This window comes from Argopecten irradians, chromosome 5, assembly GCF_041381155.1.
Source record: "Argopecten irradians isolate NY chromosome 5, Ai_NY, whole genome shotgun sequence".
Taxonomy (NCBI): Eukaryota; Metazoa; Mollusca; class Bivalvia; order Pectinida; family Pectinidae; genus Argopecten; species Argopecten irradians.
In genome coordinates this window covers 13,019,207-13,035,794 of record NC_091138.1, presented here as the reverse complement: position 1 = coordinate 13,035,794, position 16,588 = coordinate 13,019,207, and the positions used below count along the sequence as shown (strand labels likewise).

General features: G+C 33.6%; 1 protein-coding gene across 1 annotated transcript in view; it reads right to left on the bottom strand.

Moving 5' to 3' along the window:
* Positions 1-16,588, bottom strand: part of LOC138322907 (serine/threonine-protein kinase/endoribonuclease IRE1-like) — a 28,266-nt gene that overhangs the window by 6,540 nt on the left and 5,138 nt on the right. The window contains exons 2-21 of the mRNA XM_069267125.1: positions 15,788-15,899; positions 14,999-15,035; positions 14,630-14,775; positions 14,310-14,438; positions 13,789-13,831; positions 13,249-13,307; positions 12,730-12,789; positions 12,136-12,325; positions 11,578-11,659; positions 11,188-11,299; positions 10,239-10,492; positions 8,030-8,150; positions 7,285-7,375; positions 6,801-6,930; positions 6,277-6,439; positions 5,793-5,986; positions 5,082-5,223; positions 3,513-3,640; positions 1,886-2,009; positions 1,448-1,515 (exon numbers count right to left, since the gene is read on the bottom strand). Coding sequence (XP_069123226.1) covers positions 1,448-1,515; positions 1,886-2,009; positions 3,513-3,640; positions 5,082-5,223; positions 5,793-5,986; positions 6,277-6,439; positions 6,801-6,930; positions 7,285-7,375; positions 8,030-8,150; positions 10,239-10,492; positions 11,188-11,299; positions 11,578-11,659; positions 12,136-12,325; positions 12,730-12,789; positions 13,249-13,307; positions 13,789-13,831; positions 14,310-14,438; positions 14,630-14,775; positions 14,999-15,035; positions 15,788-15,899 — 2,385 coding nt within the window. The remainder of the gene's footprint in view (positions 1-1,447; positions 1,516-1,885; positions 2,010-3,512; positions 3,641-5,081; positions 5,224-5,792; positions 5,987-6,276; positions 6,440-6,800; positions 6,931-7,284; positions 7,376-8,029; positions 8,151-10,238; positions 10,493-11,187; positions 11,300-11,577; positions 11,660-12,135; positions 12,326-12,729; positions 12,790-13,248; positions 13,308-13,788; positions 13,832-14,309; positions 14,439-14,629; positions 14,776-14,998; positions 15,036-15,787; positions 15,900-16,588) is intronic.

The following is a 16,588-nucleotide window of genomic DNA, read 5'->3' as shown; positions in this document are numbered from 1 at the left end:
ATGTGGAATGACTGGGATCCTTTGTAAGACATACAGTATGTAAATTTCCACTAAGACCTATACAGTATGTAGAATGACTGGGATCCCAGTTTTGTAAGACCTATACAGTATGTGGAATGACTGGGATCCCAGTTTTGTAAGACCTATACAGTATGTAGAATGACTGGGATCCCAGTTTTGTAAGACCTATACAGTATGTAGAATGACTGGGATCCCAGTTTTGTAAGACCTATACAGTATGTGGAATGACTGGGATCCCAGTTTTGTAAGACCTATACAGATCCCAGTTTTATAAGACCTATACAGTATGTAGAATGACTGGGATCCCAGTTTTGTAAGACCTATACAGTATGTGGAATGACTGGGATCCCAGTTTTGTAAGACCTATACAGATCCCAGTTTTATAAGACCTATACAGTATGTAGAATGACTGGGATCCCAGTTTTGTAAGACCTATACAGTATGTAGAATGACTGGGATCCCAGTTTTGTAAGACCTATACAGTATGTAGAATGACTGGGATCCCAGTTTTGTAAGACCTATACAGTATGTAGAATGACTGGGATCCCAGTTTTGTAAGACCTATACAGTATGTAGAATGACTGGGATCCCAGTTTTGTAAGACCTATACAGTATGTAGAATGACTGGGATCCCAGCTTTGTAAGACCTATACAGATACAGTATGTAGTAAGACCTATACAGTATGTAGAATGACTGGGATCCCAGCTTTGTAAGACCTATACAGTATGTAGAATGACTGGGATCCCAGTTTTGTAAGACCTATACAGTATGTAGAATGACTGGGATCCCAGCTTTGTAAGACCTATACAGTATGTAGAATGACTGGGATCCCAGTTTTGTAAGACCTATACAGTATGTGGAATGACTGGGATCCCAGTTTTGTAAGACCTATACAGTATGTAGAATGACTGGGATCCCAGTTTTGTAAGACCTATACAGATCCCTGTTTTGTAAGACCTATACAGTATGTGGAATGACTGGGATCCCTGTTTTGTAAGACCTATACAGTATGTAGAATGACTGGGATCCCAGTTTTGTAAGACCTATACAGTATGTAGAATGACTGGGATCCCAGTTTTGTAAGACTTGTCTGTCTTTGATATAGGTTGGTAAAATTGACAAGGCATAAAGTGGACCCTTGACTTTTAGCAGATTCAGAAGTCAAAACATCAATTCACAGAAATCTGAAGAGTCAAAACCTATGACATAGAGACATGAGGTTCAAACCCAAGAGTCAAATTTTATTTTTTTTTAGTCAAAAACATACTCTCATGGGTCTACCTGTCTATAAGATCATCAAACAGACAATATGAAAAATTGTCTTTAAAGCAAAGTAGTCTTTATATACATGTCAAATTGTCTTCAAACTGCTCATTTGGGACCCTCAGAGAGTACTTTTGTTAAGCAAGTGGTTTTTATACAAACCTTGTTCCTCATGGCTCGGAGTAAATCTCTCACATTCTCTCCTTTGTAAGTTCTAAATTTCCTGAGATCTATTATAAAAAATTAAATCATTAGATATTCTTTAACAAGGCTTCCTAAAAGACAAGTAATTTAATGTTTACATATATTTTCAATATTTTAAGTTATTTTGTCACATGTTTTGGTCCTATAACATCAAGAGAACCGCAGTTAAGTTGAATAATGAAGCTAGGAAAACATAACCATTAGGCACGACTATCACCATTCTGCACGTTAATATCATTCTGGTTTGGTTATGGTCAAACATCACAGGCTAGGCCTTAGAAAAATGAAAATATTAAAGTATTAACTACTTTTACAGACTAAACATCAATTTAAATTGTCTATTAATTACAAATTACATGTAGTGTTATAAATCATTCTATGGTGTTAAGATTTTACCATTTTGTAACTCGGCTGTGATATTTTTGCGCCAGTCCTTCTTGACCACCTCTGATCCTCCAGCCTCGAGCTTCTGTACCACCTCACACTGTTCTGTCTCCTTCTCAATCCGGTCACTCACATCCTGAAATGTCACAGACGCATAAAGATTGAACATTTGTTATCATATCCCATACTTTCATTGATCCTAAGGTCGCTGGATTTGTTTTTCACATGTTGTGCTATACCTCTAACAATGTTGGAGTACATAACCCATAGGTACCTTGTTGAAGACAACAACAGTTTAGTAACTGATAATCCAAAACATCAAAACAAATACTCGGACTATTGGATGTATTCAAAACCCACTCACCTTTATCTATCTATCTATCTATCTATCTATCTATCCATATTAAGGATGTACTCCTCTGAGAAGTCAAAATTTTCTTGTATTAAACTTTTTTTCTTATATAGATTTTTGGAAAGAGGAGTTCATACCATGAAAGAAAATGAAAGAAAAAACATATGTCCGTGTGCTCGTTTTTGAGCTACTGTCACTCAAAGATACCTAGTTGACAAAATATTGGATTTTATGGGAATTTTGCCGTTTTGACCATATACACAAGATATTAAAGCCATAATTTCCTAATGAGGTGTTTGATATGTATTTATGTTTGTATACTTTATTTTTGAGTAGTCTTCTTTTAAAATATACCAGTTTTGATCAAAAAGACTAGTATTTTTTCTCAGAATAACAAGATATGCTACCCCTACCCCTTAATTTTGAGCTACAAAATGCACCATTTTCAGCCATTTTTGCCAAATCTAACCCTTTATAGAAAAAGTTCTGGTATTAAACTTTTGTTAATATTTGCATATCAATAGGAAAAGGGTTGTTCTTTCAGAATCAGGCAGAAAAATGGGGGGGTTCGTGTGCTTACTTTTTTGCCACACTTGAAAATTTGTTATTTTTTAGTATTTTAGAGTAAAAATTATAAGTGCTCAAATTACCATTAAATGTAAAAATAAAGTGAAAAAAGTGAATCATTTCATACATTAATGCTCAATATTTTAATTATCACGAACCAAGTAAAGATTTACAGCAAAAATTAGCTCAATACAGCTAAAAATGCTGGTGCAGTGATGATTCAAGTAAAAACATTTTCAGTAAAAAATGGTAAAGCTGTGGCTCTACTTGAAGCGAAAAAAGACACAATTTCAAAATGGCCGCCAAATGGGCCATTTCTTAAAATCCCCGTATAAAAAAATCGGCTAAAGTTAGAACTGTAATTTTTTGACAAAATTTGCAACTGGCAACTTGCTACAGATATTGATAAATTGCATTTGAAAATCTCGTAACTTCTTTGATCTTTGTCGAAACGAGACTTCAACGGGACTGAAACCTCAGAAGAATACATCCTTAAGCTGAAAATATGTTTCATAATATCAAAGTTATCCGGTAAGAATGGTTCACATCAAGAAACTGTCTCACATTAAACATGAAGTTGAAACTTTGCAGAATTTCTAAAAGTTTGACGTAACAAAACTTGAAACAGACCAACTACATGCCATGAGCATATTAACTTCTCACACAGTTTGGTGGTTTTAGTAAAGCAATAAATTGTAAAAGTATTATGATACACAGTACCTGGAAGAACATCATTTGCTTTTCTCTGCTCCAGAAGAATGGATGTTTAAGCATCATTTTTGCAGCGGGTCTTTTAGATGGTTCAAAACTAAGGGCTGCTTCTATTAAATCTCGTCTTGTGTAGTAATCTGAAGCACAATAGACTTGTTTTACTGGATTATAAAACATACAAACTAACTTAATATATACCTCACACCCAAAAACTACATTACATGACTAAGGATACAGCCTTGCTAGAATCTACATTCGGCCTCCACTAAGCCAAGGGTTTTGTTGTTCTCTGTATCATAATATAATATGCTCTTAATGTGTCTTCTATGTGTCTAAAGTTATCTATATATGATGTGATTGTGTTTGTGTGCCTTGATAAAGGGGCAGGTAGCCTTGAAATTTTGAGTCTTTGTCCAAACTGTAACAATGACGGTACTTCTCTACCTAATATTAAATACAGTCAAACCTCGATGTATCGAAATTCAAGGGACCATCAGAAAAACTTCGAAACATCGAGACTTCGAATTATTCGTGGTTGAAATTAGACCGATGTTTTTTTTTTTACCATGACCAACTGTGGTAGTTGTGTACATGTCGTCTCCGTTCCGTAAACTTTATAATCATTGTATTTACCACAAGCAAAACAAAATAAAAACGAAGTATGCAATTAATCACATGTATTGCTATCGTTAGCATACGTATATTATAAACAAGACTTACGTGTACTAGGCCTAACCCATGTACAAGTGTTCGTTTTCTATTTAAGCGATGGTTAATATTACGGAATGACTATAAAAACGAAAACACGTTGTAAAAACGAAACTAAAAAGGAGAAACCGAAAGCACTACAACACCTACAAAATACTTTGATTTAGAATGATCGATTTGCTCCAGTATTTATGCCAAAATTGTGCAATGTAACAGTTTTGAGTATGAGTTACTAATAATGTGGCTCGCTATTTACCGTTCCATAAATTTTACAAACCGCTACCAATGGCGGCGGCGAACATCAAAAACGACTAACTGTATCTTTGCCGTACTAATGATTTAATAACGCAGCTTGTAAAAACAAAGCACCGGGTATCGGTCTGATTAGTGATATTAATTATCTTGATGATATCAAGCTAGCAACACAAGCTGTCATAATCTCTTTTGTCCGGCGAAGGGCCGTCGCGAGACAGCTAGGTGTGACAGCATGCCGCGGGGTATCGGCGAACACCTGATCTGTACAGGTAAATTTTTATTCGAATCATCGAGTGTCAGTTACCTATGATTCTATAACAAATGGCCCATGAAAAAAGTTCGATACATCGAGAACTTTGATTCATAAAACTTCGATTCATACATGGGATAATTAGTAATGTTTTATAGTGAAGAAATTCCGGACCAGACAAAAAGTTTGATACAGCGAGAAATTCGATTCATTGAAGTTCGAATCATCGAGGTTTGACTGTAAATACATATACCCAGATATATAAATACATATACCCAGTTATATAAATACATATAACCAGATATATAAATACATATACCCTGGCCGATGAGTCTTGCACAGTGTGTTATGCCTATGATACTAACCTGACACAGGTAAACTGTCTAGAGCGTGCTCTCCTGCCATGATGTTTGCCTGTCGTCGTAATGAGTCTCCAAATGGATGTTTACCTTTAGTGAGTACATAGAAAAATACACAACCGGCAGAAAATATGTCAACACTGCAGGTCTGAAAAATAAAATAAAATAAGGCTGTGTCAGGAATCATGGGTACACTTCAACTGTCGAAGGACCAATTCATTGACTCCAGATATTACAATATTCATAATGACTGCATGTGTATAAATCCTACTTGGATTATCCTAAATAACATTTTATACAGACTGCTACAACAGGCCCTACTTAAGGCAAAATAAGACTTTGGTGATAACTATTACTCAAGCCAAGCCTCATAAAGATACTTTTCATATAATCTGTGAACAAAAAGAAAAACTCAATAAAGAGAAAATCTAAGAACCAACGTCTTGCTATAAGTTCATGTGTGTTGTGGTTCATCTTCTTGGTCGATTTCATATAATAGATTCTGTGTTTTTTTAGCTGACAGATTTTGAAGTTTCCCTTTATAAGTTCAAATATCAAATTCATGTATAAGATGTTCTATTCTAAATTAAATTCCCATGATTAGGTAGATGCATATACCAATAAATACCTAAAACTGTTATATAGATAAAACCCAAATATAATCATATATTGTGTTGTTAAAATAGTATATCCATCTGAATGTCAATACGATCATACCACTCTTTTATTCTCCTCCATCATCTCTGGAGCTATCCATCCATCTGTACCAGCTGCCCCAGATCTACGAGAAAATGAAATTCGACCAGCTGCTAACTTTTTACACAGGCCAAAGTCTGAGATCATGGCCCTCACTTCTCCCTTAGCATTGGGCTGGGACAACAGCACATTGTGAGGCTTGATGTCTCTGTGGACTGAAAACAAAAGCGGAAACGTGTGTAATTAGTCAATACATTATATATTTGATATGAACATCTGTGAAGCTAAACATAAAATGAGATACCTCTCCTTTTAACCATCACTGCACAATGTTTTTTTTTTCTTTTCTTTTTTTTTTCTTCTTCAAAAACTTATTATCTTAACACACCTTAATGATTTACAGCATCTTCTCCAATATAGTTCATAAGGAATGCCATTGAGGAAACGCCTACTAATGTATTCTACAGCAGTGTAATATAAGGAATGTCGTTACCGATATACCTACCTATGTCCAGGGAATGTAGATGTGCTATACCAGACATTGCCTGGAAAAGCAGAGTCAGGGGATCTAGCATCCTAGAAAATAAATGTGACCGATCCTCCACAAAATCCTGCACCGTGGCAACGCACAATTCCAGGGCTATATATCTAAACTGGCTGTCCGCCTCCTTAAAATCAAAACAAAATAAAATGGTGCTTGAAAGATTCAAAGCCATACAACTTTGTTTCATAAAATACTAATTGTCTAATTATGACTACTCATTGTACCAACTTTAATACATGATTCAATAAACATCACATGCAAACGACTTTGTACTCCTGACCAATAGGTATAATAAAGACATTTCTGTAAGGCAAAGATAATCAGTTTTATATATATAGAGGGATTACTGATTTTTGTCATTATTTCTAATGGACTAGAGACAAACAAATTGAAGTTACTGAGTCTACTCATATTCACAGACTATTGATTTGTGCTATTATTTCTATCAGACTTAAAATACTCAAACAAATGATGTAGGAAGTTACCATAGAAAAGTATCTGATGACATTAGGATGCTGATCGGATTCTCTAAGAAGCTCCACTTCCCGGTCAGCAAATGTAAAGCACTCTGGTAACAGTCGTTTGATTGCAACATCTCGATTGTCAAATCTTCCCCTGTTATAAGATATACTCATTTGAATGGAAATCTGGCATTTGTTTGGTGTTGTAACCTTATCGAAAGCCATCAATACATATTTTCTGATTGTCTTTGAATAACTTTTTTTTTGAGTTGGAAAGGTAATTGGCATATTAATACATTGTTATCAAAGCACAACACTAAAGATGAGGTGGGACCGAGTGAAACAGATACATGTAAGACTACATGCCCCTGCCTGTCCCCTCTCCATTTAATGGCAGGGATATAATCTGAAGGTATAATTGACAGCAGATTTCATTCAGATAGACAAAATAACTGCTAGTAATGTATAAACTTGATTGATGACTGCTTAATAAGTTGACAAGATTTACCTGTATACAAACGTCCCCTCACAACCGTGACCGAGAACATCTTTTGGATCAAACACTATCTTTCCAACCTTTATATGGCCATTGGGTAAACCTGTAAGTAAATACTTATTAATTCAATTCATAGTTAGACAACTAATTTTTCCAATTTTTGATAATCTTTTTTATTTGTTTTTTTTCATATTATGTAATGCTGAATATAATTTGAATACATTGTACTTAATTTCCTATATCTTGTACCTATAAAGTATTCTATGTATCTACAGTAAACTCCTATATCATGCACCTGTAAATTATTCTTTGTATCTACAGTAATCTCCTATATCTTGTACCTGTAAATCATTCTATGTATCTACAGTAATCTCCTATATCTGGTACCTGTAAATCATTCTATGTATCTACAGTTATCTCCTATATCTTGTACCTGTAAATCATTCTATGTATCTACAGTTATCTCCTATAGCTTGTATCTGTAAATCATTCTATGTATCTACAGTTATCTCCTATATCTTGTACCTGTAAATCATTCTTTGTATCTACAGTAATCTCCTATATCTTGTACCTGTAAATCATTCTATGTATCTACAGTAATCTCCTATATCTTGTACCTGTAAATCATTCTATGTACCTACAGTAATCTGATCATTTCTTTCTCTTCATTTACACTTGTCTACTTCTTCAACAGCAACTTCAAAGCATCTCTACTTCACTTAAATTATCAATCATGCCTATTTGGAACAGGACTTACTGTCATATTTATCGCTAGATTTAGAGGTATCACTGCCAGTAAATGAAGTTTGAGCAGACTTTTGGTTCTGGTCAATCAACTGGTGTTCCTTCAACATTCTCTTCAAAGACAACTCTTGTTGCTAGAAAACAACAAAAACATGTGTTACTAATAAAGGAATGGGACTGATTCACATACCACGTGATACCTGATAACGTTTGTGCAGGACTAGTGATGATGGAGCGTAACTCTTTGTAATCTTCCTGCTGAAATGATGTTATCTTGTGATAACGCCATTTGACGTCATTCCATCACCAATAGAAACAATAGTCCCGCACAAACGTTATCGGGTAACATGTGGTACGTGATTGAGTCCCATTTTAATCCCATATTGGCAGGAAATCAGTATTACAATGGTACAGTATTTAAATAACGTCTATGACAGTACACAATAGTAGATATTATGTTAATAATTTTATATACACCACAAGATGTAATGTAGCAACTGTAGTCTACTATAATATCTATGATATCGGGATTGCAAAGCTAACAATATTTATGATATATTTCTAAAATTGATACAGTAAAACCTGTCTATAACGACCACTGAAGGGGAGACAGAAAAACAGTCACTATAGACAGGTTGCCTTTATAGACAGGTTGGGGCTTTTGTGCCAACCAGCGAGTCAGTAAATAAAACAGAAGTATATTTATGCAAAACTATCCTGCTATTGGATATACCATGCCTTGTTTAAAAACTAATTGTGTCAATATATTTCCATGATTTGTGTTCGTTTTATTTTTTAATGTTTGGATGGGGCTCTCAATTACAAGCAGAAGCAATTCTCAAGCAGAAATTTCATCATAACACAATCAACTTGTTTTGATGCACACTAGTAGTATAGGTATGAACAAAATAATCACCTGATTACTGACCTGACATGGCCTGGAATTATCTGTCCAAGATTAATTTCGGACAATGTATGCGTGTAATATTTTGTACAACACTTTCTCACTTGCAAGTCATATGTAATGTTGCCATGTAACCAGTTTTGACGAATTAATCTCGGGAGGTGAAAGATCTATTTGGAGGCGTTTTCTCACAATATATAGCTTCAAAACTATTAAAATCACAATGCATGTACACATATTAACTTTCAGTAGCATTTCTACCAAGTGATGGGACCGTATTTTTTTTATAAACACATCAAGAATATCCGGATTAATCGGGCGATAATCCGACTGACTCTATAATCGTAAAGAAATCGAACATAAATTTATAGGCCTAACTTGATATACGTTAAGTACAGGCCATTTCTTAGTAGTATTACAATACTAATTATCAACAATGAATAACAGAACACATTAAATAAATCGGCATGTTTTATTTTGCCTACTGTATTATCCTAGTTATGGCTTCAAAATCACGCTTTAAGAGTGATCTTTTCATGCACATGGCGTTCGGGACCAAACATAATTTCAGTCTTTGAAAGGCATAAACGGTCGTTAAAACTTCCATCTTCAAGTCGGCAAACATATTTGTACCTCAAATGTTACAACCGCTAGGTTATGAACCATACAGTCCTGTATAAAAAATTCATAGCTAGGACTTCAGTAATGGCTGTCATTTGCTTTCTAAGGGAGTTAGTTACCGGAAGTAGGTCAAAGATACGCTACTACACGCAAAGTACTCGGTACTCAAAAAGTCAATCTCAGTGACCGGTCGTTATACAACTTTGACGGGGCTAAAATTACCAGTCGTTAGCCACATAATTAGACAGTTGGTCGTTATGCACAGTGCCATTATATAGTAAAAATGCACGGGGAGTATAAAAACCGGTCATTATAGAGAGGCAGTCGTTATATACAGGCGGTCGTTAGAGCAGGTTTGACTGTACTTGAACTTTTAATGGAACAGGGAAGAAAATTTCAAAGTCAAATGAAGTAAGCCACTCTCGAATGATGAGGTACATGTATATGTAACTGTTTTGTATCACTTAAAATCCGAGCTATTGCAGAGGTAACAATCTAATTTGATAATAGTTTATCTCCAATTTATGTGTCTTTCCATGTATAAAATGCAAATTAGAACGTGTGGTTCAAAACCTAGAATGTAAGCGTCAGGTATGCTACATCAATTCATATAGTGCACATAAAAAAAATAACATTCATAGATCCAAAATACTGACACAAGTATTTATTTTGGTTTCATATTTAGCCAGGCATTTACCTTTGGGAAATAGTAGAAGATGGCGAGTATCGTGATAACTAACAGGCTGACAGTGACGAGGAACTTGATGTCTGAGGGGAGGTACTGGGCGAGTAGACTGGTGTCTAGGTCTGTACTGTTGTTGGTGGTAGAGGGGTCTACTTTAGGAGGGGCAGGGATTACTCTGATGTCTTCGTCTCCCTCCTCTCTATCATTGGTGATCTGGAAAGCTGGCGAGATCCTCGAGTTAGACTTATCTGGGACTTCATGGTAACCTGTAGTGTAAGGACAATGTAAAATCAGAGTGAATCAAAAATTCTGATATTTGACACAAGCGTAAATTGAAGTATGCATCATTATATATCTCCAAACCAACCACAACAGTCATAGTAATAGTCATATCTATTTTAAAGTTTTGACCGAGTATTTCTTAAAATAGATTATTTAATATTATACATCACCTCCCCTTTGTATTGTCAATGAAATTATGAATGAAATAATCGTTTTATCTGATTGTTTATCAATGAACAAATTAAAATGGTTATTTCATTTGTTAACCTTAACAAACTCCTATTATATAGTATTATAATACCTATTAACTATAATTCTAAGAGTGTTATTTTATCATTGTTGAAAGTACAACAATAACTGTAAAATTCATCTTGACTATTAAATAATGACTACATTAATTTACTGTCTAATAGCTATAGGTTGCTACTAGGCAAGCTTTGCTATTTAGGACCTGTATTGTAATTTGCATATTTATCCTCATTTATACCTGAAACATTTATGCATGAAAATTGACAAATCATCTTTTTTCCCACATGAATGAATTGGCCTTAGGATTTTGCAGTCAACAAAATAAAAAATCCAAACTTCAACCAGAGGAAATTTATATTTAGAAAATAAAACAATATTTATGTAATGCAGCTATCATAGTACTCTCTGATTAGCGGTCTGAAATTCTTACCTAACATAAGAATTGGTCCTCCACGACGAATAGTTGAGGCCTTTATCCTTTGTTCATGCATGTTATTTTCTATAGTGGGGCCTTCAAGCAGAAGTAGACCTTTCTCCTTTGGCTGAACAAATGAAAAAAAGTCTTTCACTTTGTCCAAAGTTGGCAATTTCAATTTACCAGGTATATGTAATAAAAAAGTTATTTAAACTCTGCAATTTCAATGTTTCAATGAATGTTTCATATTTTAAACTACTTATCTTCAGATACTTTCAACCTTTTATCATTATATATACAAATTACACTTTTTTCATAATAAGCTCCAAATTGCTTTATTCTAAAATGATTTTTTTTTTCAACGTAGCTTTCCATCAATACAGCTTTCTGAGTAAATAAACTTACTGCAATTGTAACAGTCTTTTCATCCACAAGCGATGTTAGAGCAAAGTAGCCATGCTCATATTCACCTACATACAAAGTGGGACTGAAATTTAAAAAGTTTACAATAATTAGTGATAATGTGTATCGTTATAATCAAATCCTTTACCACAGCCATTCCCATTTATTTAAAGTAACTCACATCAGTATTAAGTATACAAACCTTTTTACTGCCTCCAAGAAATAATCTTTAATAACTTAATAAACTTTACTCATTAATGAATCAAAATACAGCGTGCGATGCCAGTAAACACTCGCTGTAATACACTTTTAGCCAGAGTTTTCTTTTATAATTAGTTCTAATCTTAAGTCAAGGTGTTTGACTAGAAAACCACAAATCTAGGTTTGATCCACAGGAGAAAAGTCATTAATAAAGCATGAGCTATGTTACAACGTTAGATAGTACATGAAATGTATCATACAAAATTATATTATGTTACAAGAAAAGTTACCAGAAATGTATCATATGGGAATTATATTCTGTTACAAAAGGAGTTCAGAAATTAAAGAAATATATCATACTAGAAAAATTTCTTCTGCCCGTGTTCCAGAAATTTATGTCTCCAGTGATTTGATGAAAGCTGTCCTGTGAGATGTTCTAGTGTTTCAGGAGCAAAGCTCATGAAGGGTACCTTCTGTAGTCCGCCATCTTGGTTCATAGTGTACATGGCAACCACAGGTGAGTCGTAATCCATGTACCATTGTACTTCACCTGTAATAGATACATGTTGATCGTCTTCCACAATTATCAACATATATTAGAACATTGATTAAGATAAATCAGATATGTGATATTACCCAAAAATACCTGATTTACAGTTGAACTTGAAGACCCTGCTTGATTTAAAGTCTTTTCTTGGTTTTAACCAGAATCTACTCTGTATATTATAAAATTATTAAAGTATGCCGAGATAACTCAAGATTTGAGTGAACAAAGTTTGACTGTGTATGATATACATAGACTTCACCACTTTAAATCTTAATAAAACATTTTAAATTTTACAGGTTCTGTTGGCAAACTTAATTGCAAGGGGATTCAAACTCCATGTATCATTTAATCAAAATCAAGCTTAACACTCATATTTAAATGTAAAGCTATTCAGTGGCACATCCTACCTGATTTGCTGTCTAGAGTGACAGTCATACCATCAGAACTGGCTGTGAAGTGCTTTAACTCTGAAAAGGGAAAGCAACAGTCATTTCAGTTAAGCCTTGCATAAAAAAAAGTTTGAATTCATGGTGCAAAATTTTTCTTTTCTGGATATATCTCATCACATAATGATAAGTCATCAATGCAAAAAACAATGAATAAATGTTAAAAGTATTAAACATATTGTGATGAATACTTCCCTTATAAATATTTCTCTTGTTACCTGACAGTAGTAACCTTACAATGCATGTATAATACAAAATGTATACACTGTATATGCCTTAGCTTTCTTTCTCCTGGATGTTTATTTGCTTCAATATATCAACCTTTCCTTTTCAAATGTCTATTTCAAAACTTAATTCATAAGTATTCTCATTGGCATTTGGTTTATTTAAAAGTCTCAAGGAAGTTAAAACCTTTTAATTTGTGATTAATAAATTTTGGACTGACAACATAAAAATGGTGATAATTTTATAGAAAATTACCATAGTCTAAAGAATCTTTGGCAACATGTGATGAATAGTCCATAAACGTGGCATTCCATCTGAAACACGAGAGAAAAGAAATCTGTGCTGAAGACATCATTTAAGTTTAGTTCTAAATTATATCTCATTTTCATTTAGTTAAAAAATGTGGGTAGAAATAACATTGAATATTTCAATTACAACGATACCGGTACTTTAATTTACATTATTGATCTCTAGAGTAATTACATTAATCTAGAGATCAATATATATAGTTGTAAATATCACATTCAATGACACATACTAATAGGTATTTATTTCCCTATAGTCTTGAATTTTGATTTCAAGTGATCATGAGCAATTTATATACAAATTGTAACATATATTTCTAGCCAACTGAACTTTCTTTTAAAACAATCAATAGCCAACTGAACTTTCTTTTAAAACAATCAATTACATCTTTTTTAGCAAGTCATGTATGGAAATCAGACATAATAATTCACTCCATATGGACACACTCACAAAAAATATCACAACTGACATCAAGCTTGTATTTCTTACCTTTTGGTTCCAGTTTTTGCATCAAACATTGTAATGGTATACTCTGAAATAGCACAAAAAGAAGAATTTCTTATAGCAAGAATATTGCTGCACAACAATAATACATACATCAGTATTCTGTGTCTCCAATACAGTACATAATCACCTGCACTTGGGGGTAAGTACTATAGTGCAGGCATTATATCTGAAAATTTGATGTTACGCCCACAAACATATGAGGTATCAATCAATACTTACACCAACAAGAGCAGATACTATAGGATTGATATTCCATATAGACTATGTGCAACTGAACTATCTTACGTAATCTGTGAGGTATCTTTCCTAGCACAATGTACCTAGATACAATTCGCAAACTAATCTAAATGCAAAAACTGTCCATAGATATAACTATGAAATCTTATACAACTGATGCCAAAATTCTATTTTAGAAGTGGTTTTATCGCACATTGAAACTGACACAAACAAACATGAAAAGTTTTTTTAGAATAAACAGAAAACTGAGTGATTAAACATCTTACCAGTTCTGCCAATGTAGATGATATTCTCTGCCTTTGAAGGACAGACTTTACGAGTACCATCCATAGATAAAGTCTGTATCTTCTGTCCTGTTACTGCATCAACTGCAATCCATGTGTCTTTCTTGTGGCCTGTGATGAGGACAGGGGCATCTCATGACAATATGGTTTTGTGTTAATCCAGAATAATAAATTATCTGTTTATGCCTTTATCAGGGAAATAAGAAATTAGCAACCTTTGTTAAAATCAAGGTTTTATGACAGAAAAAAATGACGAAATTTATGTCTACTAAGTTAATGTTAAACCATAACAGCATTTTTACCTGTGTATAAGATTCCTTCATTGCTTTTACATGGAGAGGCAGTAACAAGCTGGGGTATAGTGAAGGGCAGCTTTTTAATTCTTTCCATGCCATCACTCAAAGCATACAGACTTCCATCCTTTGGATCAGGAAGAAAAGTCAATTTCCTGGAAAATAAAAATTTGATAGATGAAAATCATTTTGTTATCACAGCTTACACTTAAGCAGAAAATTAAATATCTCAAATAATAATCTAACTCTAATTAATATGGTTATTTTCTGTATGAAATTTTGTAGTTCTACAACTTGTAAATTTGTTCATGTTACATAGGAGTTCAATTAACATAATCAAATTATTTTAATCAATCAATTAAACGACAAAAATATTACCCAGCTGCTACTCCAGATGGAACCTTAATAACTGGATCTGTAATAAAATAAATATTGTACATTGCTCAATTTCATACAAGATTAAACAAGGTTAAAACTGTTTCATGGCTTAAAATTGATATAATTATATGCAATTTGAAATATGTTTTGCTATTATGTGATATATATTACTACACATGTAAAAATAGTTATTCTGGGATAAGAAAGTAATTTCAACAAAGTAGACAAAAAAGATTGTCAAATTTCCAAGGCAGTCCACCCTGTTATCAAGTACTCAAGCTCTAAATCTAATTCTCTTGATGAAAAATAATCTTGAAGATAATAAGACGACCAAGCCATCCAAAAGTAAAATAAACAAAGTAGAAGATACTCCTCTCAATAGTTACTGCAGTAATATTTACATTTTCAATGCAGTCCCACTATGTAACTTTACTAAGCGCAGTTTGCATTCATTAAGTCTATGAACTTCAAGTGCTTATTATGACGTCATTATCATTGTGATGTCACAATTGTCGTGCTAACGATCATGGAACACAACTGTTCAAATGGCTGTTCCATCCATGAAGATAATGATTCATTATAGACGCAAAATCCTTTGGAATTTCATCATAAAATTGTTACTAAATGTAAATATAAGCCAAAATGAATGCCAACCATGCAACTTTATAAAGACGTTCAATGCTTAAAAGACTTGTGTCAATATTCTGTTCCAACCGTAGATGGAGATATACCACATGAAAAAAAATAATTATAAACTATCATTATATGTTTTCATTGAGGACTACACACCTTCACGTAAAGTCCATAACACTTTCCCGGTGACTTTACTGACAGCATGGAAGTTACCAATCAAGGTGGACACAAACAGGACAGAGTCAGGGGCGGTCAAGGAATTTGGAACCTGAAAATAAATCAATAATTTCAATATGGCATTAGTGAAGACGGTGTGACAATCACTTGAAAAAATGTAATTGATGTAGTCACCATACACTGAAAAGTATTTACATAATTGTATGGTCTTGAATAATACGTTCTATTTGTGGTATTTAACATTGAACTGGAGATGAGGATTCATCTAGGAAAGTCATCAAAAGGTAATCTATCAATTAACCATCCATAATTCTTGGATAATCAGAAAGGGCATACCTGGTACTTAGGGTTGGATATACTGTTAAGAATAAAACGGTATGATACCATACCATTACCAATGAAACCATACCGATATTTAAGAGATACCGGTATTGATACTTCTTAAGACATACCAAGGTATATTGATTGTCTGAAATATTTCATAAATGTTTGCTTTAACATTGTAATTTATAAGGAAATAAGGAAGATATAAATTGTTGTGCAGACAATGCATTTCTCATTATGAATCATAACAAAAGTTCATGTTCTTATACACAATATCTGTCTCCTTCATTTAGTCACTTTCTTGGATTTCCTTATAATATCACCAGTTTATTTTTTCAAACACCAATTAGTGTACATTTTAAAACCGGTATGTACCCATATTTTTTTAAACAAGTACTGTAACGATACTTTATTGGTATCAAGTACCAGAATCCAGCCCTTGGCATACTCACTGTG